This window comes from Aplidium turbinatum, chromosome 1 (genome assembly GCF_918807975.1).
Source record: "Aplidium turbinatum chromosome 1, kaAplTurb1.1, whole genome shotgun sequence".
NCBI classification, from domain to species: domain Eukaryota; kingdom Metazoa; phylum Chordata; class Ascidiacea; order Aplousobranchia; family Polyclinidae; genus Aplidium; species Aplidium turbinatum.
Window position 1 is genome coordinate 46,814,067 of NC_137472.1, and position 27,711 is coordinate 46,841,777.

General features: G+C 37.5%; 1 protein-coding gene and 1 non-coding gene across 2 annotated transcripts; one reads left to right on the top strand and one right to left on the bottom strand.

Annotated features, from left to right (window-relative positions):
* Nucleotides 1–5,450: 5,450 nt before the first annotated feature.
* Nucleotides 5,451–27,711, bottom strand: LOC145781296 (alpha-amylase B-like). The gene is made up of 14 exons (XM_082593076.1): nucleotides 27,538–27,711; nucleotides 27,058–27,167; nucleotides 26,484–26,569; nucleotides 22,631–22,767; nucleotides 20,831–20,891; nucleotides 20,497–20,685; nucleotides 14,718–14,812; nucleotides 13,842–13,971; nucleotides 12,478–12,553; nucleotides 10,267–10,397; nucleotides 9,245–9,427; nucleotides 8,128–8,277; nucleotides 7,792–7,973; nucleotides 5,451–7,247 (listed from the first exon to the last, which is right to left on the bottom strand). The coding sequence occupies exons 1-14, from the start codon at nucleotides 27,703–27,705 to the stop codon at nucleotides 7,128–7,130; spliced, it is 1,818 nt and encodes a 605-aa protein (XP_082449202.1). The 5' UTR covers nucleotides 27,706–27,711; the 3' UTR covers nucleotides 5,451–7,127.
* On the top strand, nucleotides 15,832–15,935 carry LOC145785307 (U6 spliceosomal RNA). The gene has a single exon (XR_014291156.1). It is a non-coding gene; the product is annotated as a U6 spliceosomal RNA (small nuclear RNA).

Genomic DNA, 27,711 nt, shown 5'->3' on the forward strand with positions numbered 1-27,711 from the left:
TAGTGACTTACCGGAATAAGATCGTTTTTTGGATCAACTAAGGAGAAAATTAATAAATAATAAAACTGTAATAATCTCGCAAAAAAAAGCAATCAACCTATATGTCTCTAAAAAAAAGTTTGCCTAATTTTAAACGAAACTGCATTAAAAGAGCTAGTTTTGCCTATACCAAACATTCAAATATCTCAGTCAGGAATTAGCAACAAGAAAACATAAAGACTTCAGCTTTATTTTCGAAAAATGCCGAAGAAAACATGATCTTATTCTTGTGCTATGCCACCGGACAGCACCATTTTACAGGAATATTCATACCCACATTTTTGTTAAAAATGCGCTCAGAATGCAGCAAATTCAAAGTAGTGCTGATAAAAAAAACGCATTTCATTTTCACATGCTTTTTCTTGAAGGGGCGGCAAAATCTGAATCTGCCCCGGGCGGCACATTCCCTAGCTACGCCACTGGGTAGGTGTATATAAATAATATATAGTATTTATTTATTTATTACATATTTCATATAAAAATTCAAGACGATTTTAAATATAAAAATGAAACACAAGTACAATCAAGTTTTTAAGGATTGACCTAAAAGTGAATACAATGAAGCTATTGTTTTTACAAAACTTTCGTTACTAAATTGTAAACACTTAAATATATAGTTTTGTGTCAGATGACATTTTTTGAAACTTTATCCTTATCTTGTCTTGAGAAAGAAATGACAACTATCTATCGGTTGTATTCAATGCACTTCCACATTACGCATTGAGATGCACACACAGTTAGATGGGCTACTGATGCGCTTCATCAGAGCATATTGCGAAGAAGCTACTAAACATCTTAGTTATATAGACCAATTAAAAAAAAGAGTTAAACTAACATTGTTAGGATACGTGAAAAAAAGCACACATTAAAGCAGGGGTTCTCAACCTTTTTTACACCGTGACCCTTTTTGAAATTTTTGAAAAATCAATGCCCCCCCCCCTATTTTTTTCAACCTTTTGAAAAAATTAAGAAGCGTCATTTTAATTAAAAAACTTGTTTATACAGTAACCGGTAGTTAGAACGATAAAATGCTGTAAATACAACACACAATAAACATGATGGTACATTAATTAGTTAATACATATGCAGTTAATGTGATGATTGAACTTGTTTTTATTAGTCTCACAGCAGACGCAACTGTTTACAACTTTACATAGAAATCTTATATTATTATTTTTGAAACAACCGGGAGTTAAAGACCATTTCATGAAGATTTGGGCAAAGTGTACTAGTATTTTTATTACATTTTAATTTATTTCTTTTGTTATATAGCGTTGGAGTGGACTTAGAGATGATAAATTAAAAAAATTATTATTTTTTAAATTTTTCCATGGCTACCTTGAAAAAGGCTCATGGCCCACTAGGGGGCCATGGCCCCCAGGTTTGGAACCCCTGCATTAAAGTATAAACTCTTCTTGTTGAGCAGCCGCTTCCCTTTTGTGTGTTGTTTTATCGATGCTGCTTCTATGTGTAACCTGTGATATTAACGACACATATTTTCTTGAAACAAAATGACTGTGTTCAATGTTCATTTTTTGTTTAGCCCTTTGTTGAAAATGTAATAACATTTGTAAAAATTTATAACGTTTTCCAATACATCTGGCTATTAACACCCCCCAGGACTTGTTTTAAACACAGAAGACACCAATAAATTTGCAAATCGTAAATTGCGCAAAGTTTACGCGATTTATGTTTCTTTGAACTAATTTGTGGAAGCAATTTCAGAATGGCTTACTCTGTTGGGTTTTTGTGTAGTTATTGAGTTTTTGTGTAGCTGAGTTTTTGGTGTTCTCTAATTTTAGCCGCAGTTTTTGCCCGTTCGTGTGTAAGAGCTACCTTTAATAAGTTAATAGCTGTTTATCTGCTAATAAACTTCATACAAATATTACCCTAAAAGTGTTTCCAGAAAGCGCTATAATCCATTATTTGAGTGTAATTTTTCAAAAATTGTCCGGGGGAGCATGCCCCCGGAACCCCCTAGAATACGCGTGCCTTCGGCACGCTCTAACCCCCCACCACTTTCATTGCTTCCCTTGCTCAACCCACCAGAATACGCCACTGCACATCAAGTGGCGATGGCTTAAATCAAACACTTTGTTGTTCTCTTCAATTCATCAAATATTTGGCCTCCCCCAAAAATATTTTCTGGCTACGCCACTGTATTGAAAGCGAAAGTAACAGCAAAGACAAACAAGTAGATTTATTACTTCACTGACGTTTCGCGCACTATGACAATGCGCTTCCTCAGAGCGCATTTGTATGTTATTAGCTCTGAAGTTGTACATTGTCATGATGCGCGAAATGTCTGTGAAGCAATAATTATCTTGTTCATTTTTTTCTTTCACTTTCATCACATGAACGTTGCAACTATTGCTAGAAAAGGTAATTTTTCGGATAAAAATCTTAACTTTTCAGTATAGCGTGTATTAAATGAACATAGCATTGTAAAAGAAATCTTTAATATTTGTCTTTTTCGGAGAGAAAATTTTCCTTGTTTGCGATAAAAATATGTTGTTAGTATGAAACACTTCATCAGTCATCATCCTCCTTATCAAAAAAGCAAGCCTGGACAAAAATATCAGCAGAAAAGCGATTGTTAAGTTGACTGTTCTGTCGAGCATCTGAGAATAAAGAGCGTCTCTAGGCTACATCAGTAAGTCAATTTAACGCCCATTATCGGCATGTTGTATGACACAGGACACTTAGTGCCTTTCTTCAAGTTGGATGCAAAGATTTCCTTCCTGTCTAGACTACATACGGTAAATAAGAATCTTCCACTGTCGCACATAAATTGGGATACAACAAAATAAATTCAGAAATGTCAATGTACAAGGTCATCATAATAGGAGTCTGTTTTACACAAGTCGGGCACAAAATAGCATCGATGAAAAATGTACGCAATTGACAATTTTCAACTAATTCTCATATTATCACTTCTTGTTTCATCAATTTATTACTTCACTCCACAGTATACTGCACAAACTTTGTTGAATACTATAAAGTGAAGCAATTATTTCATACAGCCAATGTAAATTTGAAAACAAACATGCTTTTGCAGTTAAAATTTTTCGCATGAATTCATAAATTCCTCCGCGGGGAAGAACTGTTCGGTTAGAAACCGAGGCTACTTCATCCAGCCAGACAAGAATTATAACCATATACACATCAGGAATTTATAGTATAAATCAACTTTGGGGTCCCTGAGACGTAGCAAATTTTAATCCGAATCGGAAAAATCAAAGAAGCTTGTATGTGGCGTATAATTTAACCTCTTTTAGTCGCTTTTACTTATTTTGTGGCCAATTGATGCTGTTTGTTTATGACGAAAACTTTGTGTTTGATTGACTAATTGAATTTTTATTCTTGGACCGAGAAAACTTCTTTGACAGCTTAATTCTGGCGGTTTTGCAAACTTATCGAGACTTTGAACCACTCACGTAGGCCAGTCACCGAGATTGACAGAGTGAAGTTACCGATTGTCGTCTGTGAATTATTCCCTCCACTAAGTGCAGCTAAATTGAGAGCAGTCATTGGAATGCGTTGCTCAAGCGCTCACCTACCAGCGCCGATTAATCTTGAAGTTTCTACGTTCATGAAGTCGGGCGCTTAACAACCTGAGCTATAGGAGCGGACTTTGACCATATTTATCCAATAAAGGCCAGACTTCCAGACAAGCGGAATATAAATTTAGTTATACAGTAGGTTGGTTTAAAAGCATTTTTTGATAACGGGATGTCAATGATTTACTTTTTGACAAAGTTTTGAGTAGCTTGTACATCAATTAAAGGAAGGTGGGTACAAGCTATAGCTCGAATAACGTGAGGATTTCGGCATATGGCATAATTGATAGCCTAGGGAAAATTTAATTGATTGAGAAACGTGCTACCTCTTTTAAGTTTATCTAGTTTTGTGACGAATTGAGATAAGCGATTGTATGCCAGCTTCAACCAATAGTCTACAGTCTTACATTGTGCTGGTGGACTGCTATGTGACGAAGGATGAAGTGGAGCAATATAAAAAAGATTCTAACTTAGTTTCATAGTTGATTGGTTGGTTTGGTTTTGAGTCTTTATCCTCTGACTGACAAAGCCTTTGATAAGTTATACGTGGTAGTTTTGCATACTTGTAGAGACTTTTACGCAAGGCAGGTTACCAAGATTGACAGAGTGAAGTTTTGCGACTGTTGTTAAAGTGTTGCTGTCGGGTAATTATTCCATCCACTAGGTGCCGCTGAATGTAGAGCATACTTGAAATGCGTTGCTCAAGCGTACACCCCGAATACCGAACCAGCGCCCCGTGATCTTGATTCGGGCGCTTAACCACTGAGTTAACGGACGGACTATCATAGTTAAAAAAAATAATAAGCCTATGTATATGTAGGAATGTGTAATGTAATGTAGACCAAACAGCAATGTGTATTGGACCAGTTTTTTTTGTGCCCTGCATTAAAAATTTGCTCCTGCTGCAGTCACAGAAAGGCCTTTTGATAATTAAAACACCGGCGATATTGATATTTTGTTACAATCATCACCATTGTAGCCTAGTTTAATGATGCAAATCAGCCACTACCAGACTCTGTCATTGAAAAAGCATCCTACTCATAAGCTTGCCCATCCAAATCATGCTTTTTTAATGAAATGAATTATCATCTGAGGTTTGCTCTCATGGCAATACTGTCTGTAACAATACAGATCTGCCAAAGAGCAATGGAGACTAAGACAAATATTTAGTCACTGTGCAAGAAATAAGTCTTCTACTAAAGTTTTTTTACGAAAAAAAAAAGAAATCAAGCAGTTCAACAGTTTTAATCAATTCGCCACAAGCTTCACCGTTTTCATGCAAAAACAGGCAGCTACTAAGTTACCCGCATAAGGAAGAAAACAAAAAGAATATTTGCAAAAGTAAGATCTGCTTTTGCATAGGCTACCAATGCATTGTTTGTGGTGAGTGCAATTATGTGGATTGGATATCGTGCGTAAGAATGGGTTTATGCTGTCATTTCTGATCGGAATTTTTATTATTGTGATCATTGTATGCAGTAGTTCTATCCTTTGTTATTACATGAAGAACAATCTACTGTACACTATATAACATAAAAGTAAATATTTGAACTGTTGTCTTGACAGTTTTCTGTGATCTAGATAACACAACCCTCTGGTCTCTAATTACGCTCAAGGGTATGTAGGAAACTTCATTCCAGAGCAGTTTACCACCACCCTCCGTGTAGTGAAAGTGCACAAGTCCCCAGGCCCGTTAAGATCTGCCTTGAGCACGTATTCCCTGATGGCCTTGCCTTTATTCCCCGGACTCGCAGATTTTGTTGTTTACATTCGTTACGTTTTTGCTTTGAAGATAAACGTTGGCGCTGACACTTTCTATGACTGGCCTACACATCGTCACGTCTCTTATTTTGGAGACACAAAACACAATTTTGTATTGAAAACTGGTGCTAAGCATGAAACGAAATACAACAAAATATATATCGTGTTGACAAAAAATAAAGAAATTAATCAACTAAAGTACAATAAAATTAGGTTTAAATTAATTTAGTGATGTAGTTGAATGAGCTTCGCTTTTAGCAGCATGATCGTTGCTTACTTCACAGTGTAGATTCAAACGATCTGTTATAGCCTAATGCTGCGGGTTCTTTTTGGCAATATCAAATTACACTAGCTTTCGGAACACAGTTCCCTAGTCATGTGCTATGACGAATGGTGTTGAAGTCAGTGAGTGGTTCTTTAAAGTGGCTCTTTGATTTAGCTTGAGGCTGCCGGCTGTTGAGTTTCTGTGCTGTTAGGCGTTATTGCTGTGAAGTTTTGTTGGATCAGTTGATTAGTAGATTAGGTGACGTAGTTCTTCCCTTTCGGCGCGGTTGTTCATTTTAGGATTTTGTCTGCTTATGAATATGGCCTCTTTGAAACGTAATTGTACCGCGTCATTTTCTCTTGCAATAATTTTAAATTCAAAGTCTGTGTGGCATTGTTGTTGGTGATCAAATGCCGAACTTTTATCCGAGCTGAGATGTTCTTTGAGTTCCAAGATGTTCTTTGAAATGTTCCCACACCTCGACTCAGCCCTACCCACAAGCACTAAAAAGACCATAATCTTAAACGAAATACAGAAAAGAAGGGATAGATGTTCTTCACCCAATAAAGCAGCACCACACCTGACTGAATTCGAAAAGACAATCAGGGAAAACGGATACCCCAAAGATTTCCTTAAACAACCACCCAGACGGCGACGACACCGACAAAGCAAACAACCATCCCCTCAGACACCATACAACCCAATACATTTCGAATTTCCTTATATGAGCGACGACGCGGACTGTAAAATAAAAAAAGTCTTCAAAGACCTGGACTTACCAGTCCGCCTCTTTCGGCGCTCCCGAACCCTCCAAAGCGCACTTAAAAAACCATAAAAACCCGAACCCTGCCGGCTGCAAAACTGCCAACTACGGAACGACGACATGTGCAACACCAAGAACTGTGTCTATAAGATTATATGCAAAAAATGCAGGGAAAGCTACATAGGCAGCACGATCCGCCCACTCTACTCCCGCCTCAAAGAACATCCCAGCTCGGATAAAAGTTCGGTATTTGATCACCAACAACAATGCCACGCAGACTTTGAATTTAAAATTATTGCAAGAGAAAATGACGCGGTACAATTACGTTTCAAAGAGGCCATATTCATAAGCAGACAAAATCCTAAAATCAACAACCGCGCCGAAAGGGAAGAACTACGTCACCTAATCTACTAATCAACTGATCCAACAAAACCTCACAGCAATAACGCCTAACAGCACAGAAACTCAACAGCCGGCAGCCTCAAGCTTAACCAAAGAGCCACTTTAAAGAACCACTCAGTGACTTCAACACCATTCGTCATAGCACATGACTAGGGAACTGTGTTCCGAAAGCCAGTGTAATTTAATATTGCCAAAAAGAACCCGCAGCATTAGGCTATAACAGATCGTTTGAATCTACACTGTGAAGTAATTTAGTGATGCTTGTAACGTTGTCAGGCTACAGTTTTATTTCTCTAGATTACATCCATATTTTCAACTTCAAACATCCGACAGCAGATTATGCGGGATAGAAACACCATGGTATGCCAGACGATGTCGATTCAGCCCAACAGCAGCCCGAGTTTTCGCAGCTTTCTTTGTCACTTCCAATGTAGCCGCAATCTTGCTTTGAGGAATCCTGAAAAGAAATTTCAGTCGTCTTGTCAGTTGTAGGTCTTCGTGTGAAAGTTTTAATCAAATACACAGTAGCTATAGCTACTTTTGTTTCCTTAACATGTAGAGATTAGATATTTTCTTGAATACTGCAGGTACTTAATTTTCTTCATGCTCAAAATATTTTCTTCCATAAGCTACAGCCAGAACATTCTTACCAATTTATGAAACCACATATGCACAATAGCGTCGGAAAAACAGGCTAATGGCCTATTAATAAGTAAAAATCAGAACAGTACCTCATCTGAAGTCTTCCACCCCTTTTAAGGCATGAAAGATGCTGAGTGTGATTAATGATTATAATGACAAGCTCAGTTCAATTTAATTACATTTTTGACCATAAAAGTGAAATGAAAGTCTTCTCGGTTAAAAATAATATTTTATAGTTTCATTTTAGGGAGGCTTAAAACCCATTCGTTGCAGTTTTGGCAAAAATGGTTGAATGCGGTTTCGTTACTTCAAAGCTTGAAAAACTATAGTCACACAATATAATATCATGTTTAGCTTACATTAACTGAACAAGATGCAGACCCGTCAGCTGTTGAGCCACTTTTATAAATGCACCATGGATCATCACCACCAGAGTGATCTGGGCACCACAGACAACCTGAACTTTCACATTGCGACTGAGTAGTCCCCACTTGTCCACAGTCAACTTTCTTTGTGCAGCTGAGACAGCTACTGCATTCTCCTAAAAGATATGCCGATTCATCAATCCACCATACAGATATAAATTTTATTAAAATAATTTAAGAAATAAAACAAAGTATAATTCACATAACTAGGTGTTCAACCTGGTCACCAACACAAAGTTGTTTGTTGCACAAAGCATAAAATTTTTAAACCTCCAGTTTGAGAAGCTACAATTCCTGACGAGCTGCAATCACCAGATGGGCAATTACATGGCGCGTTCACATGGATAGCAATGAATGGATCTTCGCTTGGACTGATGTTAATGTTAGCGTATCCATTTTCATCAACAGAGATGCAAGAACCTGGCAAGACAAAAAAAATAATGATCGAGGATATCGTAACTTTATTTGTGATACAAAGATGCACACAGCATGTAAACAGTGATAGACTATAACGGTGTTGTCTGTTTCAAATGCAAAGACACAGGCAGGATACCAAAAGCAATGGACTTAGCAAAAGCAATATGAAAAAGTGTTAACATCGTAGTCTCCAATTTGAACCAAAGCGTAAATTTAAATCTCTGGGCTCTTGCTGCATGTTCGGGTCTTTTTGGTGAAAAATTCTTTAGACTAGGCGGATGTAATGTAAGACAGTGAAGAATGTGGATCAAATCCTTTTTATGTGCTCGGCTCGCTTTTGGACCGTTTTGGGTATAATACATTCACAGCGCAACATCAATTCAACTCCAATTAATATTTTTGTTATACGAATGCTTTGCTTAGGCAGGGCATTTTTTGGTGTTTTTGAAGAATACTTTCCAAGTGTTACAAAATGATCTAAACATGCAAAGTGAACATTAGCGATAGCCTAAATGAAGTTTCAGTCAAGTACATCATGCTAAGCTTGTAGCATAGCCTACTAGCCTACAATTTTTTTACTCGTTATCAATGGTAGGCCTAATTGTGCTTAGATTACAGAAGTGATATGAAAACACCCTGTAGAAGTTGATGCCGTCAGGGACATAGCATACAAGGGAGGAAAATGCTCTCATTGTGCCAAGCAAGTTCTAGAAGCTGGACTCGTTTTGCTTTTGTTTTGCGTTAAAAATATAACATTTGCTGAAAAAAATGCGGTCTCCCAACCAGCAAGTCAGTCTTCTTTTACATTCATTCAAGGTCTGCAGACGTTGAATCAATGTAACAGAAAACTGATTTGCTTACTGGGATTAGCATCTCACTCTTAAATACATTTCAATTTCACCTTTGATGTAGGCTACAACCCAGAAAAACCAGAGACAATTGGATTAGCTTATCCGTTGTTCAAGCTTACCAGTACAAGTTTTGTCATCAAAATTGCCCTCTATGACATCACAGTAGGCTCCCGAAGGCATGCCAGTGGCGTAAGCGCCTCTCATTACGCTCCCGGCTTTGTTTATGGCAAGGAAAGCTTTATTTCCGCGAGAGAAAGCTATTTGATTGTTTTGTGGTGATCTCCAATTAGACACTGGCTGACCTGAAAGTGTAATGCAAAGTGTGACTTTATTGTTGTGGAATACATGGTGATGACATTCTGTGTTTACTTCAGTAACAACATTGCTATTACAGTATTACTGTAAAATAACATCAGTTCAATAACTTTAACTCTCGGGGTATGCGCTTAAGCAGCGCATACTAAGAACAGCTCTCGTTTTAGCAGCACCTAATGGATGGAATAATTTCCTGCCAACAACACTTCAACAATCAGAAACTTCACTTTGGCAATCTCGGTGACCAGGCCTGAGTCACTGGTTCAAAGCTTCTACATCTATAAGTATGCGAAACTGCCAGGATTAAGCTCTCAGAGAAGCTTTTCTAGTCCTAGGATAAAGATTCCATCTATCAATCAAAATCTATGCCTAAGTCAAAATATGTGTTTTTGCAGTTGCTTCTTGTCTTCTGTTGTCTACATTTGGTTCATTACAGTTTTTATGCAGCTTTTCTACTTTAAAAGTTTTTTATGCAAGACAAAACGATTTCAATTTACCTTACAGATAGAAAACAGCCGAATAATAACTTTCAGCTAGTAAGGCAAGCCTAAAGCAACGTTTGTGCGTAAATATTGACGTTGCTCGTATATCACACGTGTTTCTTTTATCATTTACAAGCAACTGCAAGGGAGATTGGCAACAACAGTCCACAAGTCACATCATCAGCTTCAACATCTGTGGAGCACGAATTGCCGCCACTGCCTTGAGGTTGGCAAAGTCCTGCGACGTTGGGACTGTAGAAGAATGGTTTGCACATCAAAAAGAAAAAACTACGAAAATTAAAATGTTGATCCTATAAAAATTTTTACCAACGAAATATATAGACCTGTCGCTGCTGCTGCAAAGGCTGCCATGTTCTTGATTTGTCTCCAGCGATGTTCGCAGACCCAGCCATTTCCACAGCTCCCGTCAGCATTCACGCTTCGTTGATTTGGTGGTGGTCCATCATCGGAGTGGCTGAAACGCACAAACGAAATGAATAAGCTTCAGAGATGCGTTTGAATTATTTAAAGATGTAGAATTTGTAAGTTACTATCCCTAAAATACCACTCTGTTCAGTAACCGAGAAGCTTCTACTTCTATTTGTAGCCTACTGCAGTAGTTACACTGTTTTAATGTTATGATTTCCTAAAACACTGGAAAGAAGCAATATGAAATAGCAATAAAACTGACATGTTCTCTTTGGATGTACAGTACAAGGTTAATGCAAATGCAGCATAGCTTACTTGAGGTATGGACAATGCTTCGATGTTTGTGCAAAGGTACACCATAGTTGAGGATCTAACTTTTATTATAGTGCCATTGTCAGTAATGTACACGCATACTAAAAATATTGACGCCATCAGCGTAAACGCAAACGTTCGAAAAACCATACGCCGTATGCGTCAACGTGACTTGTAAAAAAAGTTGGCGGCGTCAGCGCATACACTAGCGTAAACTCATTTTTGTTTGTTAGGTGCCAAATATTTACACGGTATAAACCACTCGAAACAAACAAGTTTTATTTTGAATTTCCACGAAGAAACACAAGCATCTGAAAGTGTTCATCTGACATTTTGCTGCGTTTTGGTTCCAATATGTCTTTGCCCATTGAAAATATTCTTTCAACTGCAGCGCTGGAAGGTATTGGCGCGTTGTAGCGAAAAAAAGACATTAAAAAGTAGGCTATGCGTTGACGCTATACGCTAAAAAAACCGCGAAAACTTTACTGCGTAGCCTCAAGCGACCACTATCCAAAAAAATATGGCCGTAAGAGTTAGCGTAAACAAAAAGAATACGCCGCAAGTCTACGGCGTAGATTTTGCGGCGTATACGTACATCACTGGACCCATTGTAAACAAATCAAGAGCTTTTTATTAAAGCATAAATTGTTTGTAGACGTTAACTTACGAAAGCTAAAGATCATAATTAATCAAACATAAAACTAACTTGAATACTGAAAAGTTTGGGTGTTCATCAGGACAATTATCGTTTCTAGCACTAGTTGCTACGTTCATCTGATGAAATTGAAAGTAAAATTAACAACAAACAAGATGGGTTATTGCTTCACTGACGTTTCGCGCACCATGACAATGCGCATCCTCAGAGGGAATAACATACAAAATAAAATTTCACCAGGTTATATACTGCAGTGCGATTGAAGGCAAGAAAAAATAAAACACGCAATATTTTAAAAATTGGCCAATGATGTGTGAGCGGTTACTTTCCACGTTAAGTTACGTAAAAACTTCCAACAATAGACATAAATTCGAAGCACTGAAGACCACTAGAAATTCGAGACAAAATTAGATTACAATAACTTCAATCTAAATTATTGCAATCAAGTTATTGCAATCTAATTGTGTCTCGAATTTCTAGTGGTCTTCAGTGCTTCGAATTTATGTTTATTGTTGGAAGTTTTTACGTAATTTAACGTCGAAAGTACCGCACATCATTAGCCAATCTTTAAAACATTGTGATCTATTTCTCTTGCCTTCAATCGCACTTTTTCTGTTGGTCGTCACCGCTTCGAATTTTTATGTCTATTGTTGGAAACTTTTACGTAACTTAACGTGGAAAGTAACCGCTCACACATCATTGGCCAATTTTTAAAATGTTGCGTGTTTTGTTTTTTCTTGCCTTCAATCGCACTGCAGTATATAACCTGATGAAATTTTATTTTGTATGTTATTCGCTCTGAGGATGCGCATTGTCATGGTGCGCGAAACGTCAGTGAAGCAATAAACCATCTTGTTTGTTGTTAATTTTACTTTCAATTTCATCAGATGAACGTAGCAACTAGTGCTAAAAACGATAAAACTAACTTGTTAACCAGATATTGAATTACACAGTTTCTTAACCGAACATTCACAAAGAACTACGCATGAACGCCAAAGCCTTAAACAGGCATGAAAAGTTAGAAAGAAAAATACTGTAAAATCCATAATTTCACAAAAAAAACTTTTTTTTATATGAAGTCCATAATCTTGTTCAATCGTAGGCCACTGCCTATAACACCAAGGATTAAGCGTTTGTTTGTGTGACAAGAAAAGCTTACCTGAAATAATAGCTGGACATAATTCTACGAACACCATATGGCCAAGCCATCATAAAAGCAGTCAGAATCTTCAGATCTGCAATTAAATAAAAGTTCAAAATTGCAAGTCAGCTTGACTGAAAGGTGATGTTTTCTACAAGAATGGAAAAGTTTTAGAAACTACTTTCGCCATTTTAAGAGTAAGAAATGGAAAACTATGCGACTCTCTGTAGTTACTCATAGTAAGGTGTTGCGACCGGGCCATATTTTAAACTGATTATCCTGCTTTGGAATCATTTGAGTTATAACTAGGACCCGCAAAAGTCAATAAAGTCAAAAATTTTTAAGGACCTCGTTTATCCACAAATCAAAGAATAAAGTTGTTTTCAGCACCTAGGGGACTGTTTCTAAGAAGTTTATAAGTCAAAATAAAGTCAAAATTCACAACAAAGTCAAAATTTTCAATAAGGTCAAATTTGTCAAATTATGGCTTTTGACAGACTGTTTGTGTTTCTTGAGAGTAATTTTTGTCAAAATCCTCCTGGAAGCATCGTAAATCAGGAACTGCGACACATTTAAATCATATCAATCCATAAAAGCAGGAAATATGTCACAATGCCCACTAATAGATCAACAATAACATTTATCACAAGTTGTCCCTTAATGTTTATTCGTTGTTACGTAGCCTATTTGAATAATTTTTATAACACACCTCTTCAACAGACGTGTTTTTTCGAAGATCAACAGTTTGGATTTTAGGAATAGCTTACTGACATTCTGTAATACAAAAATGCCTAAGCAAGCTAATTCGTCTTCAGCAAAAGTTACAGATTTGTCGAGATTTTCTCATCGCCAAAAACACGACGCGCTTTTTATAATCCATAAAAACACCTTGACTTTTCAGCAAAATATTACGTTTGGGTCTGAAATCGACAAAATATTATGTTTGGGTAACTGGTATCAATTCAAGGAAGAACTGATGTGCCCTCTACAAACAAGCAATTTCGTTAGGTCAAAATAAAGCCAAAATTTGATAAAAATAAAGTCAAATTTTTTTTTTTAGGTCAAAATAAAAATGGCCCTAGTTATAACGTCCGCGTTTTGTCGCTTCTACCTTTTCTAGACCTCTGCTATGTTTGTCATATATTGTTTTTTCGTTGTGATGGTCAGAAATAAAAACAAACTGAACTGAACTGATAATATGTAATCGCATATGAACATAAGAAAGTCTAGTGCTACGTTGTTTTCATTTTATTTAAGACATATCGATAATTTCCAAAATTCTTCTTTCGTCATAAAACAGCAATTGTTGGTCTTTAAAGACATTGCTTAATTTTAAAAATACTAAGTTATCAAATAGGTTGGAAAATCAACAGTAACTATACTGTAAAAGTCTTTAAAGGTAACGATGGTGTCTCCTCCACCGTGTCCTCTCTGATTGTCATGGTTGTTGATAAAGACAAGAGCATTGCCATCTGGCATCATTCCCCAAGCCTCTCCGAAGCTTTGTAAGTACTGCGCATTCAACACGGTTGGTAACTATATTGACGCGATGTAGTGAAATGAAAACTCAAGTATGTATAATTGTATACCTTGTTTGTTTTTAATAATAAATTTAATTAAAGTACAGAATTACAGCAGTCTATCTTAATTTATAGTTTGTAGCCTATAAGTTACATGTAAGGTGACTAACCTATACTGTTTGTAGGATCTCGTGGTCACAGCAGTTCTGATAATTATAATAATGCATGGAACTTACCAACACTTTAGCAGTAGCTTATTTTGATATAGGTTACATTAGTGTTTAGCTGTTATAGCAAATTTAAATAACAACGAAAAATAGTTTATGTAATATCGTAAGCACAAATAAATGCCAGAATGGTCGGGTAATTTGGATCTTGTAAACCTTTGCCCTTAAAAATTAGAATTGTCGGTAACGTGGAGATATAGGCGCTCTAGAAGATTAGCCTTCGTAACTGATAACCCTTCCATGCCAACCGAAACGTCTAATGGAATTCAGAAAAACATCTAAGTTTCAAATAAGTAGCCCAATTTTTGTGATTTTCCAGATACTGAAGAAGCCGCCTTTACGGTAGAGAAAGCTTTATCAATAAATTATAGCCTACAAATATCCGAACCTAACTGATTTTGTTTACTTATTAAGTTAATTTTGTAGACATTTGTTCATAAAAATAAAATATTGTTAAGAAATAACAAAATTATGCTCCACAAGATGTTGTTATCTTTTTCGGTAATCTTACATGAATCTTGTCTTTGTTATTTCCCAAGTTGAGCCCATACTTGAATTCTGTTACACGACCAAGTTTGAAGTATTCGCTAGCTGTAATTGGTTCTCCTAAAACACAATTATAAAATAGAGCCTTGGTAAAGAGTTTGTATTATTGAACCATAGGCATACGAAAACAAGTAACTTAATCAGATTTAACAAATTTGAGTTAATTACAAAATTTATGGAAAAAAACTACATTGAAACAAATTTTGAACGTTTTAGACATCACATGATGTCCTCTTCAGGAATAATAATAAAGTAATTCTATTTACACCTAAACAAAATACAATGGTTAGCTTAAATATTAAATTTATCAACAGGAAACAAGCTAAAAACTGTACAGTGCTTCTAACGATCTCAACACTCAACAATAAACACGAGAATCTCAAAGGTCACGGCATTAAATGGCGTTACACAGATCGCATGATATGGTATGTGCAGATAGGCAAGGTGCAATAAACTAATTTAAAATGCACAGAGCTAAAAAGACGAGCCGCAAGCATACAATTGTCTGCTTAAAGGTAGATGATTGCGTTTTATTTGCAGGGCTTCTAAAATTTTGGTTTGATACTCAGACCTACTCCTAGACATAATCTCAAATTGCTTAATAGAAACATTGTTTTGACATGTTGCACATTGGATCAATTAAAGATCACAATTTCTCATATGCAACATGTCAAAATATCTGTCTAAGCTTTTTTCCATGCACTCGATCCGTGAACCATACTCAACAGCAGGGGTCACCAACCTTTTTTGCATGCGCGGGCCACTTTGGCACTAAGGAGAGCTGTGGCGGGCCGCACTAATAAAATGTTAGGTAGGTTGACTTTTATGCTAGAAAAGAACGCATTTCGTACCCAGTATTCAGCGTTACATGTTGTTCATATTTATGTTACAATACCGCAGCAACAAAATTAATCGAACAACGCTACTGCCAGGCCAAGCTCCTTTTACAACACTTTTGACTTTTTTAACAATGCCTAATAAACGAGGTCACTTGTTTTGTGCACTTATAGCGAGGCGAGCGGTTTCATCAGAATATTCATCGCCAAGCAAGAGTGGTGTTGTTACTTCGCTTTGCAAAAGATATCTTGCAATTAACATATTGTAAAATTGGAACGATACAGAGAAAATTAGCATGGCCCTGCGCAAGGATGACACGCAAAATCGTGAAGCGTTCCATATTTCTTAAAAAAAAAAGCGTTTTGCAGTACTAAGCTAAATATTTTCATAAAACAATCAGAAAAAATTTTTAAATTTATATATAATATTTTGCCAATTTATTATAAATTTAGTTGGCACACCGACCTAATTTTCCAACAAAAACTTGCATAAAGAGAACACTGCTCGTGAAACACAGTAACGATGAAACGCACACTAGTGTTTACATGACATTTGCAAACTTAAAATAAGCAACCCTATACTCACAGACAATTTCGAAATTAGAAATCAGGCGTTTTAATCAACCACTGGGACAGTGTGGCTGGACATCGCATTGGAATAACTTTAACCAATTGCTTTAAAGCAACCCCCACCTAGAACTATAATCTGATTGGTCGGTCGGTGGAATCGTATGCAAAGTGAAAATATGCTTCCCGGAAAGTATTTTTTGCCTTCGTGCTCTTTAACTCCTCAAGAAAAGTATTTTTGGTTATACTCGTACGCTGATACTTTCCGCGGGCCGCAGCGATACAGCGTGGCGGCCGCCATTTGGTGACCCCTGCTCAACAGCAATGATTGGCTTTCACGCATTTACAGGAAGTGACATGACAGGAAAGTGAGCTAAAAAAGCAAGAGATGGCATATGGAGATATTCATGAACTCTGACAAAAAGATCTTCGTGCCTGTTGGCTGCGTAGCTTAGTGGTGAGGACGTCTACGCAATAAGAAGTGGATTCGACACCACTCCAGAACACGCGGCTGTGCTTCCGCAAAGACACTTAGTGGCATGCCAAAATAATGGGAGCAGCTGATTCGAAGACTAATATGTCTCTTTACTGCTTTCTGTTGTTTGTTGTATCGCATCTGTGATTGCGGTGTACTGTATATTGTCGCAATGGGCGAAAACAAAATCTTGATTATTATTTTTCAATGCTCTGGGTTGTTTAAATTTAACAGAAAAAAATGTGCGTGCAGTTAGAATGCTTCGTCTGTTCATTGTATGAATCTAAGGGTCAAACAAAAGTGAAAGAGGTCGACTGGTTCTTGTTTCTAATCGTGATGCAGAAAGTGAAAACCTTTTCCCCACAAATCATTATTTTTTATTGCACATTTGGCGATCCCAGTTATTATTATTATTGTAACTGTCTCCGCCGCCAGTGTAGCCAAATCGTTTGGCATCCGCTGGCTTCGATCAGTCTTTCAACAAGGTTGATAGGATCTCCATTCTGTTTCCTTGACCATAATATGGAGAAAATTAATTGAAAGTCCAACATTTCTTCTTTCCCCGACTGACTATTGCTGGCAACTCCTTTCCTATTAGAATACATATTCACTGCTTAAAGCCTCTACCTTGGAAGTAATAATATTAAGCTTGGTGATGTGTGGTTGCACGAAAGGAGCCTTCGCAAATGTATTTGCTTCTCTATCAACGTTTTCCTGCATTGAGATGTGTGGGTGTTTAAAAGATCATTGTAACAATTAAATATACAAATGTACCTAATCTGTTTGGAACTGAAACGCAAAAAGGTCAAGATGATTTTGACTAGTTGTAACACTGATCTGTGGTGCAACTTTACTCTGCTTTTTTTTTGTTTTTTTTAGAAAATTGAAATGCAATAACTTTCAGGGACGTAGCCATGGGGGCTTAAGAGAGCAATCGCTTCTCTCCTCAAATTTAATCTTGGTCTCTCTCGAAGTGGGTTTTAATAACATTGTATTACATGTTAAATGACGTTTAACTCTATCTTAATACGGGCTGTTTTCGTACGCGGAAATCACGTCACGCGCTATCTTAGCCCCGTGCTAATTAATCGTTAATAACGGGAGCTATGAAAATCACACAGCCAAAATATTTTACAAGATAATAGCCATGTGTAGGCCTATTTTACGTATAAAAATTTAACTTTTACCCAACAAATTTATTAGAATAAAGTGTTTGAGATGAAAACATGTCAGAAAGTCGGTTTATATTCTACTTTCCTAAAAATAGCTTCAAAACTGAAATTTTTGAACATAAAGAAATGCTAAAGTAAACAAAAAATTACTTTTGCTCATAAATATAAGGCATTTTTGTCCGTTTTGACATTTCAAAGTAATTGCACTAACATTTGTATTGTTGTTCAACTGTTTTATTCGCATCAGCAACGCACGGGTGCAAAAGATTGACACAGCGAGAAGAGCACAAACTAACATAGCCAGGTCGAAGACTTTAAGAAACCGGCCTGCCACACCCCGCGGCGGTGGGGAGCGGCGTGATTTAGGGGTGACGATGCACCCGGAGGTAAGTCCACCAGCTTAGGTCGCGGGGGTCAGGTTGGGGAGTCGAGGTACCTGTGGAGGGAGAGTGTGGATCGAAAACACTACATGACCAGTCCGTAAATTTAGAATGGCGGAGCGGGCCAGGGAGACAGGCTCTTTCTGCATAGCCCAGAAAGATGACCTGCGAATGGCCGGGCGACCCGCCTCGTGTGGACGCTGGAACCGGCAGTAATTGACCGCCGGGTGGTGCTCACGTCTCCTTCACGCGACCTCGGCGCAGGTACTTTTGACTCTTATATCCGGTCTGCCCGTAGGCAGAGCGGATAAAACTGGGGTCTACCACGAGGAAGAGAGTCGAACCATTTAAGGATAATTTGGCTCTAGTGGCAGACAAAATTTCAAATAAAAATCTGGAGCAGAGGCTCGATTAATCAATATACTGTAAACAAAAAATATATAGGTGGGAGTGTAATAAGTACTCACTGAAGAAGAGTAGGCCTAAGCTTTGATTCGCCGAGCACAGATGTGCAGATTGTGCACTAGCCAGACGTTGAGGCAGGCTCGCCCAGCTGGGTCGGGGAGGCTAGCGATCGAAACCAGAGGCACTGATAGGCTACATTACCGGTAAAAAGTATAAAATTGGAGTGGAAATTTTGAGGCTGCATCGAGTTGATCAGGGGATCGTGTTGATGAATGCGTTGAAAGCAGAGCGAGGTTGATCCCAGCGGACAAGAACAGCGTTACAAGGCGAAGGCAGCGTAAGATAATTCGAAACAATTGATTGATTATTACATAGAGATCTAGTGACGATTGAAGCTACTTTTTTGCTATTAATTCAGTCTCAATTCACGATGTACATGAGGCATTTTATTCCTTTCATTTTTGAATGTTTGGGTTTGATGCACTTACATTAAATTATAACTGCAGACATTAAATTATAACTGCAGACTGCAATGTCTAGCCACCTGAGACGAAATGCTTATTGTGAAGGACAGGAACGTATAAAAATGACCAGAGTAGGTTTAGAAAATTCGCAAAGAATAAAAACTAAAAGTCAAGAAATTTCACATTTCTAGCATATCTCCTTCTGAGAAATATTTCACTACTAGAATGGGGCGTCCTCATAAAGCCCCTGTCGCTACAGATAGGGTTAATAAATGTTTGGCTGCATTCAGTAGGTATATTTTCAAACAAGTTTTATTTCAAATATTAAAGTGTTTGCCTCCCAACGCCAACAGTTGCTTATGCCCTGTAAAATTCTCTGTCTAGCTACGTCACAGATTATGCTTTTGTTTGTTTCAAATAATGTGTGCTTAAACTACTTTGTTGATCCCAGAGACTCACACGACGAAGAAGACGTTGTTGGTCATGGATAATAACTACTTGCGTAATACAGAGGCAATGATAGGAAGTGAATTTGTTCAGCTGCAACTTTCTGTCCAAGATTGTTCTGTTACAAATTCTTGCCCCCCTCCTTACTGGACAAATGTAGTTTGCCAGGGCTTTTCTATGCTGTCTTGTTATATTTTTCTATAGACTACCCCAGTACCCCAGACTACACATATGGTGCATTTTGCGTTTCGCAAAGCAATATTGTCTATAGTGAAAAAACTTAGTGTACTAGTAGGCCTCTCTGCCTCATTCTACCCCAACAAAACAATATTTTTGTGCTAAAATACTCCTAACAATGGCATATATATAAAATAATGTGATTTTAAAATCTATATTCATTATATTTATTGACAAACAACATAATTGTACATTTCCACAGTTTTTGAGAGAAATTAAGAAAATTGCATAAGTATTAAAAATTTCCTTTTTTGTTTTAACTACATTTCACATTAAATAAAAAGTTTTATTCAGCGAGTGCAAACCTAATTTTGACGTCGAAATACACCATAAAATAATTTGAGACCAGATTGAAATTGGGGCGCCTAGCCTCTTCCTCAGGAGGCCAAAAAACTAAAACCCATTTTGCTTCATCTATCAATGTTTCCAAAAGTAACTTAAGCAAAAAATCACTTTGAACACAAAAAAAAAAATCACGAAAGTACACAACGCCCACTACTATTTTAACATTTTGACAAAGAATTTTAGTTCACGTATCGACAGGTAAACCAAGGTGGGCTTCTGCTGGTAAAACCAAGGTGAGGCTTAAATAAACTTAACTTTGTTGTTCATTGGGGTTGTTCACGTAAAGTTAGGAAATTTATTAACAAGTTTTTTCTAAAACAATGCATTCAGCAACCTCTCTGCTACTTACAATAGACCAGCAAGGAGTTTTTGGACCTCAGGATAAGAAACGTAAATGCTCTACGCTATAACATTACCTCCTTGATCGATAACTTCTTGGAATATAAATGGCCTGCTTCCATTTGAAAATCCTTTGTCAGTTGAGAGATCGCTTAAAGACGAGAAAATGGCTTCCAAGTCGCCTGGCCACATATGCTTGCAAGCGTCCACTCTAAATCCGGCCACTCCCATTGAGGTCATATCATCCATGAATTCGACAATTTTTCCTAAAATAGATAATACCCATAAAACTAAACCTAAATGAGCAAAAAAAATATATTTAGTTTACAAGTAGCTTGTTCATTATGTTTTTGTCTCAGATCGACATTTCTTCTATAAACTTCGACATGATTTAATAACTAATTATTTTACCTCGAACATATTTTGATTCAAGCTTGAGATCCAACAACGATACTAGTTTGCAATTTCGTACCTGTGAGAAACAACGTATTAGCCTATAGCTTATGTAACATGTCAGTTCACTTGTATGAAATAAACAGTAAATTGAATGATAAAAAATAGGCTAAAAATTGTAAAAAAGTTGTTTTTGACTGCAAAAATAGATTTAATTATAACAATGACTTAAAAAAAATTAACACGTGTTAGAAATGAAGTGTGATTTGGATTACATTTCGACTCACATTGAAATAAGCAAGCCATTGAACAGTCACAGCTAAAAATGTGCCTTTGCATTGACCTGCACCATGAGTACACAGGGCTTCTGAGAGAAATTTTCACTAGGGGTACGAAGAGTCATTCCGGGCCCCCCTTTCACTACCGGCCCTCTTTGTCTTGGGCAAAACGCGTGACGTTTGCTTAGGCGTATGGCACACCATAGGCTACCGTACTACATTTTACAGCAGAATTGGACATCTGTGCGCAATAATAGTATCAGGCTGCAATAAAACTATTATTTTGTGTTGTGCATATCATGTGATCTGTCCCTCGCCAATTTGTGTATCCTGCATTGAATTCGTGTGTCAATTGTTGATGGTGCTGTTGAAAGGTGTCGCTTGTACAGCTTTAATGTAAAGGTGAGTCCCATACTTGATCCAAGCCTCGGGGAACGAGAAGATAAGGTTCTCATTAGACTAAGCCTTCGGCATTAACGAGAGTAGGGTGGCCAGTTCCTTTCTCTCAGCCGCCTTTCCTTCAGCAACTACGCCCACCCAATTTGTTACACCCTGGGTAGAGGTGAGCGGTGTTTTTCAACAACCAGCTTAAGCCGGGAGTCGAACCAGGATTGCATGATTGGAAAGCGAGCTCCTTATCCGCTGCGCCATCCCACCGCTTGCGCCATCCCACCGCTACATTTGTAAAATTCTCAAATTGATTCATTTATTTCTCTTAGATGTAGCCTATAATGTTCCTGATGAGGACACTATGTGGTGTCGAAAACGTTGGATTTAGTAGTTTTTTTTCTTGTTTCTTTGTGTATTTAAAAAAAAAATGTTATGTCCGTTAACGTTACTGAGTGTTACATGTAGCCTATCTGGTACAAGTCAAGCTCTCTACCAAGGCTCAAACATAACATCTTGTTAAAACATTTAAATCAAATTAATCATCTGACTAATAACCTTTATTCATTAACTTTTGCATTCATGCCTAGCAGAGGTGAACGAGAGAAGTCACTTTTGTTGACTCCGGCTCCGCTCCTGCTCCGAAAGTATTCTCCAGCTCCTGCTCCAACTCCGAAATTCATTTTGAAGTGAAATAAGCGTGAAAGTACTTTTTACAAATAATTTTTAAAAAACACAAAAAACACCCGGGCTTTTTGCTCCGGTTTTGCTCAAACATGCTTTTGCTGCACTATGTCCCCCCTCCCCCCTTGGACAGGAGAATAACCAACTTTTATGATTTAATTTAGGTTTCTTTTAACAGAATATTTTTGCATGTAAAGCATTAAATCACCACTTTGGGCCCCTACTTTTCTCGCAATGCACTCAATTACCTTTCCGGGGCCTTTTGCTACATTACGAGCCCCCCAGGACTAAAGAATAACAACTTTTATGTTTGAATTTAATCGTTCAGAATGGTTTTATCTAAACATTTTTGCGCGTAAACTATAAAATCACAATTTTGGGCCCCCCAACAAACACAGGCCTGGGCCCTCAAGTGTACGTCGTACCCTCCGTACCCCCTCTTATAAGCATTGTGAGTACACAACCTTACCTGATTGGGATCGTGATAATTTTCAATACCCCCCCACGTACTGTGGCATTTGGCATCATTAAAGTCAAGAGAAGAATAAGGGACAGCTTCAAACACTTCTGCAGTTGCGTTAAAAAAACTGCCAGCTGTTCCAATGCCTGTAAAATTATGATAACCGTGATGCAAAAAACTTTAATTTGAAATTGCTGCTAAAATACTGTAAAGCATTTCCTGATTAGAACTTTTTTTACATTCCACATTTACAATGTCAGGTTTCACGTAGTAACACTTTTTTTTACAAATTTGCATAATTGTTATGCACTCTTCCAACGCCATTCGAAGCCGCCAACGCTTTTTCTGGTGGTTGATTGGTTTGGTTTTGAATCTTTATCCTCGGTCTGACAAAGCCTTGATTGGTTATTCCTGGTAGTTTCGCATTCTTGTAGAGGCTTTTGACGCAAGGCCGGTTATCGAGATTGGCAGAGTGAAGTCTTCAGATTGTTGAAGTCTTGTTGCCGGGGAATTGTTTCATTTACTAGGTGCCGCTGAATGGAGAGCAGTCCTTAACGTGCGTTGCTCAAGCGCACACCCCGAGAGTCGAACTCTAGTGGAATGTATAGTTCGTCACAAATCTGAAAAGTTTCTCATGTTGTCATAAGATGTTTGAAATATTTGCATTTTCAGAAGAAGCCTAAGAAATCGGAAACCATCTAGGCTACTTCCTACTTGTTTACATTTTTGTCACATTTTGTTAAGCTATGTGATTAGGCTAATACTTAGGTCTAAATTCCAGACTATATGCTTTGTTATAAGTTATCAGTGCCGGTCTTTGGGGTGTTCAAACCGTGCAATCGCACAGGGCCCGCAAATTTGGAGCCCGCAATTTAATCAGAAAATGCAGTCATTTTTGTCATTTCCAATGGAAAAAATTCAATTCGATTCACAAGCAAGTCCCGGTATCTTTGAAGTCAGTTGCGGCTTTAAGGTGAGGCAAGTGCTGAGATTGTCGTGTCACCTTTACAAGCTTATACGCTTTTAGGCCACCCACGACATTTCACCATGTGCTTAATAGTTAACATTGCACTTTGACAACATAGTTTTGTTTTGTGGCAATTGCATTAAAATAGAACACATGTTACTTTCAATACAAAACCATCGCTATTATGCCATATATAGGCCTACCATATTTTCATCGCCAAAAAAGAGGACACGTTTCGCCAGCAAGTAGAATTTTACGCCTGAAGAACCGTTTACATCATTTTAGATCATTATAGTAGCCTATAGGCCTACGCAGCAAAAGTTACCGAAAAAATACAAGAAAACATACTGACTGAACGTTTAACTTATTTTTTCTCATTTTTAGTGCTTTCGTAAGAAAACAAATGATTTTATATTATTAAGAGTCAGCAAAAAGTGAAAAAAATACCTAATAGTTTCAGTCAGACAGCCATGATCGCAAAAATCTGCAACATGTGACAAATCAGGCACGACCTCCAGGTAGCCAAGCCTCAGCCTAACTTTTTTCAACAAGGAATAGTCAGCCTTAACGAAATTGTTAAATTACTGCAAGATATATGATCAAAACAGTAGGCTGCACAGTGCACATAACTGCTAAGATGTAAAAAACGAAGTGAACTAAAAATTTGTTCCTTTCCTTGCAAAGCTGTAGGCCTATCCATTCCACGATTTCTTTTGCTGGAAGTTAGGTGTTGTACACATTGCACTTATAGACATTCGTTTCGATTTGTTTCAAGTAACAAACGAACCAAACTGAGTTGGTAATCAACAATGTCTACAAGCGTTGTATCAACTTAAAACGTATGTAGGCTAAGTAAAAGAATATTTTTTGTGAAAGTGTGAGCATGGCCTTTAAAATGTCGTTTAATATCTTATAGTGAACCAGGCAATGAACGTTCAACAACAGTTCCATTAAATACGCCAATTTCTTTTAGATTTCATAAATCAGCATGTTACATTGGTAGCCTATACAAAATGTTTAGAAAACAAATAGCCTACAAGCTGTCGCTGAAACGTCATCAAGCAATATAATCCCGTTGAAAATATAAGCAAGAAAACCCAAACTGTCAAAATAGAGGACATTTGAGCATTTTTTAGTGTCCTCGGTAGACAGTTCATTTTTCTTGAAAAAAGAGAACAAATCCTCTTAAAAGAGGACGTATGGTAGCCCTAGCCATATAGGCTATATGTAGTTTTAAAACTGAACATTTAAAGGGCTTGTGAAAGTTTAAATGCATGTTACATCCAGTATTAAACTATCATTATTACGCCCTATGCATGTAATTTTTAAAATGTAATATTGAGGGGCCCAGTTTTTTTTCTTTCAAAACGCCATGTGCCAAATGTTTAACATTGCTCAGTAACAACAGAAACCAAAACTTTCAATGTTGTGGCAACTGTATTTAAATACATGTTACTTCCAGTACTAAAAAATGTCATTGTTATTCCTCAGCAACAAGAAAACATAGAGACTCAGCTTTATTTCCGAAAAATGCCAAAGAAAACATGATTTTATCCTTTTGCTATGCCACCGGACAGCACCATTTTACAGTAGGCTAATATTCATACCCAAATTTTTGTTGAACATGCTCTCAGAATGCACCAAATTCAAAGTAATTGAAAATTTTCTAAATTCAAACTTCAATAAATTCAAAATTTTTTAGGGGAGACCTCCCAGACCCCCCGACGACCGTCAAACCCTCCCCTTCTCCCCTTTCAAAATACCTAGCTACGCTATTGAATTGGATCATTGTCATTGGGGCCCGCAAAGCATATTCTGCACAGGGCCCGAAACACCCTAAGCAGTGCCGGTCTTAGGGTATTTCGGGCCCTGTGCGAAATATGCTTTGCGGGCCCCAATGACGATGATCCAATTCAGTAGCGTAGCTAGGTATTTTAAAACGGGATGGGGGGTGGTTTGACAGTCGGCAGGCGAAGCCTGACGGCGTGATTGCCAAAAGCGACACCCAGCGGCGGGGAGTCTGGGGGGCTTCCCCTAGAAAATTTTGAAAAATTACTTTGGATTTGAGGCATTCTGTGAGCATGTTCAACAAAAATTTGGGTATGAATATTACTGTAAAGTGATGCTGTCCGGTGGCATAGCAAAAGGATAATATCATGCTTTCTTTGGCATTTTTTGGAAATAAAGCTATATGTCTCTATGTTGAGTCTGGATGCAACCTATTTCGTCCCCTGAAAAATTCGTAGCCCTATTTCGTACCCTGAAATCGGAGTAACAAAATCAAATTTCAACCTATTTCGTCCCCTGAAAAGATCGAGAGAAATTTTGAAATGTTTGCGGCAACTCCGATTAGCGACTTTGGCTCTGTTGCTTTTTTTCTCGATCTTTTCAGTGTACGAAATGTTCAGGGAACGAAATAGGTTGCACCTGTTGAGTCTCTATGTTTTCTTGTTGCTAATTCCTTTGTTGAATTTTTCCATTGGAAATGACAAAATTACTGCATTGTCTGAGTAAATTGCGGGCCCCCTAATTTGCGGGCCCTGTGCGATCGCACGGTTCGCACACCCCAAACACCGGCACTGCCCTAAGACCAGTACTGGTTATAGCCTATTATGTCACTGGTAGTAAGGTAATCGGTATTCATCGGTAAGAGAGATTTGAAAACGCTTTCAGCTTGTAGACATTTGTTTATGCGTTTGCACTGCACAAAACAACTAGTTCGAATGTAAAATCGTTTCTTATTTTTCTTTTGTTGACGTTCTCAAGGATGCGAATTTTAGTAATAAGTTAATAACATATTCAATGTTTTTTGTTAATTATTTTGTTGTTTGTGTATTTGCAACTTGTAAGATATGTGTAAAATTGACAAGCTGATAAAATTTACACTGTCTTTACCTGAACCATTGTCTCCACACATGTGATTGATGACAGCATCCACATAAATGTGGACTCCTACAGCATTGCACCTGTCCACCATGTTCCTACGATACAAGAAGTGATCAATGAAAAACGGTAGCCAGGCATTTGTTCTTCAACATAAACGCTTTAAAGAAATTTAAACAATGACTTTAAACGGTAAACATAGGTTTTTAACTGGTTTACAGTGTTGCCTTTTAAGCTGTTGACTATAAGTTATAGGCTACGACAGCAGAATGTTAAAACAAACTCAACTAAAGATTCAACATTGATATTTCACAATATCTTTGATATCTTCTTTTCGACCAACCAGGCTATAGGCCAACAAAGTATGGATAAGCATAAATTTATAATATCAATTTGTTTTAGTTTCTACTAGGCTACTCACTACAAAGCATGCACAAATTGAGATGCACACGTGTTACTTGTTCATGTGTTATCTTTCTGTGCTCCCCAACCAAAATACATCACGTTACAAGCACAACTAGCTCATTTTTTGTCAATATTTTTGATAAACCCACTGCCTTGGTAACCTTGATAAATGTTTACTTACTGGAATGAAGATCTGTTTCCTGATCGAGTTCCAACAATGTACGAGACCGGTTGGTATCTTTCCCACCAAGGTCGACCATTGACGATACGGTTTTCGTTTGGTGGTGATATCTGCAAGAATTTTTCCAAACATTCTAAACGGCGTTAATTTATAACTCATTCAAACCTTAATTTTAACAAAAAAAGTTGTCTTGTTGTTTTTACCGCTGGGATTCCATGTCGGTACTACAGTAAAGGAGTAATCACACGGTAGAAGTGCGTTTGGGGTCTATCAGACCCCATGGTAGAAGTAGGGTTGAAGATTTTCTTATGGATTGACGTGAAAGTATGAATTTACATGCACAGGCAAGAAAATATGGAAATTGAAAAAGAGTAACTAAGTTCTACAGGTGTTTTTAATTTATAGATAGAATTAACATTTTTTGCCGACAGTGAGTTGCAACTAAAATTTAGTCTGTTTTTTCAAAGTTACATAGCCTACCTGAACACCTGCAAACATGTTCGGTCCGAGAAACGTTTCACATTCATCCGCAATGGTGTCCCAGTGCCATTCAAAGAGATGAACAATGCCAGCTCTTCCTGGAGCAAAATTAGGTTCCCACTGTGCAAGCGCTGAACCAAACAACGCTAAGAAAATAATCACGTGCATGTTGTA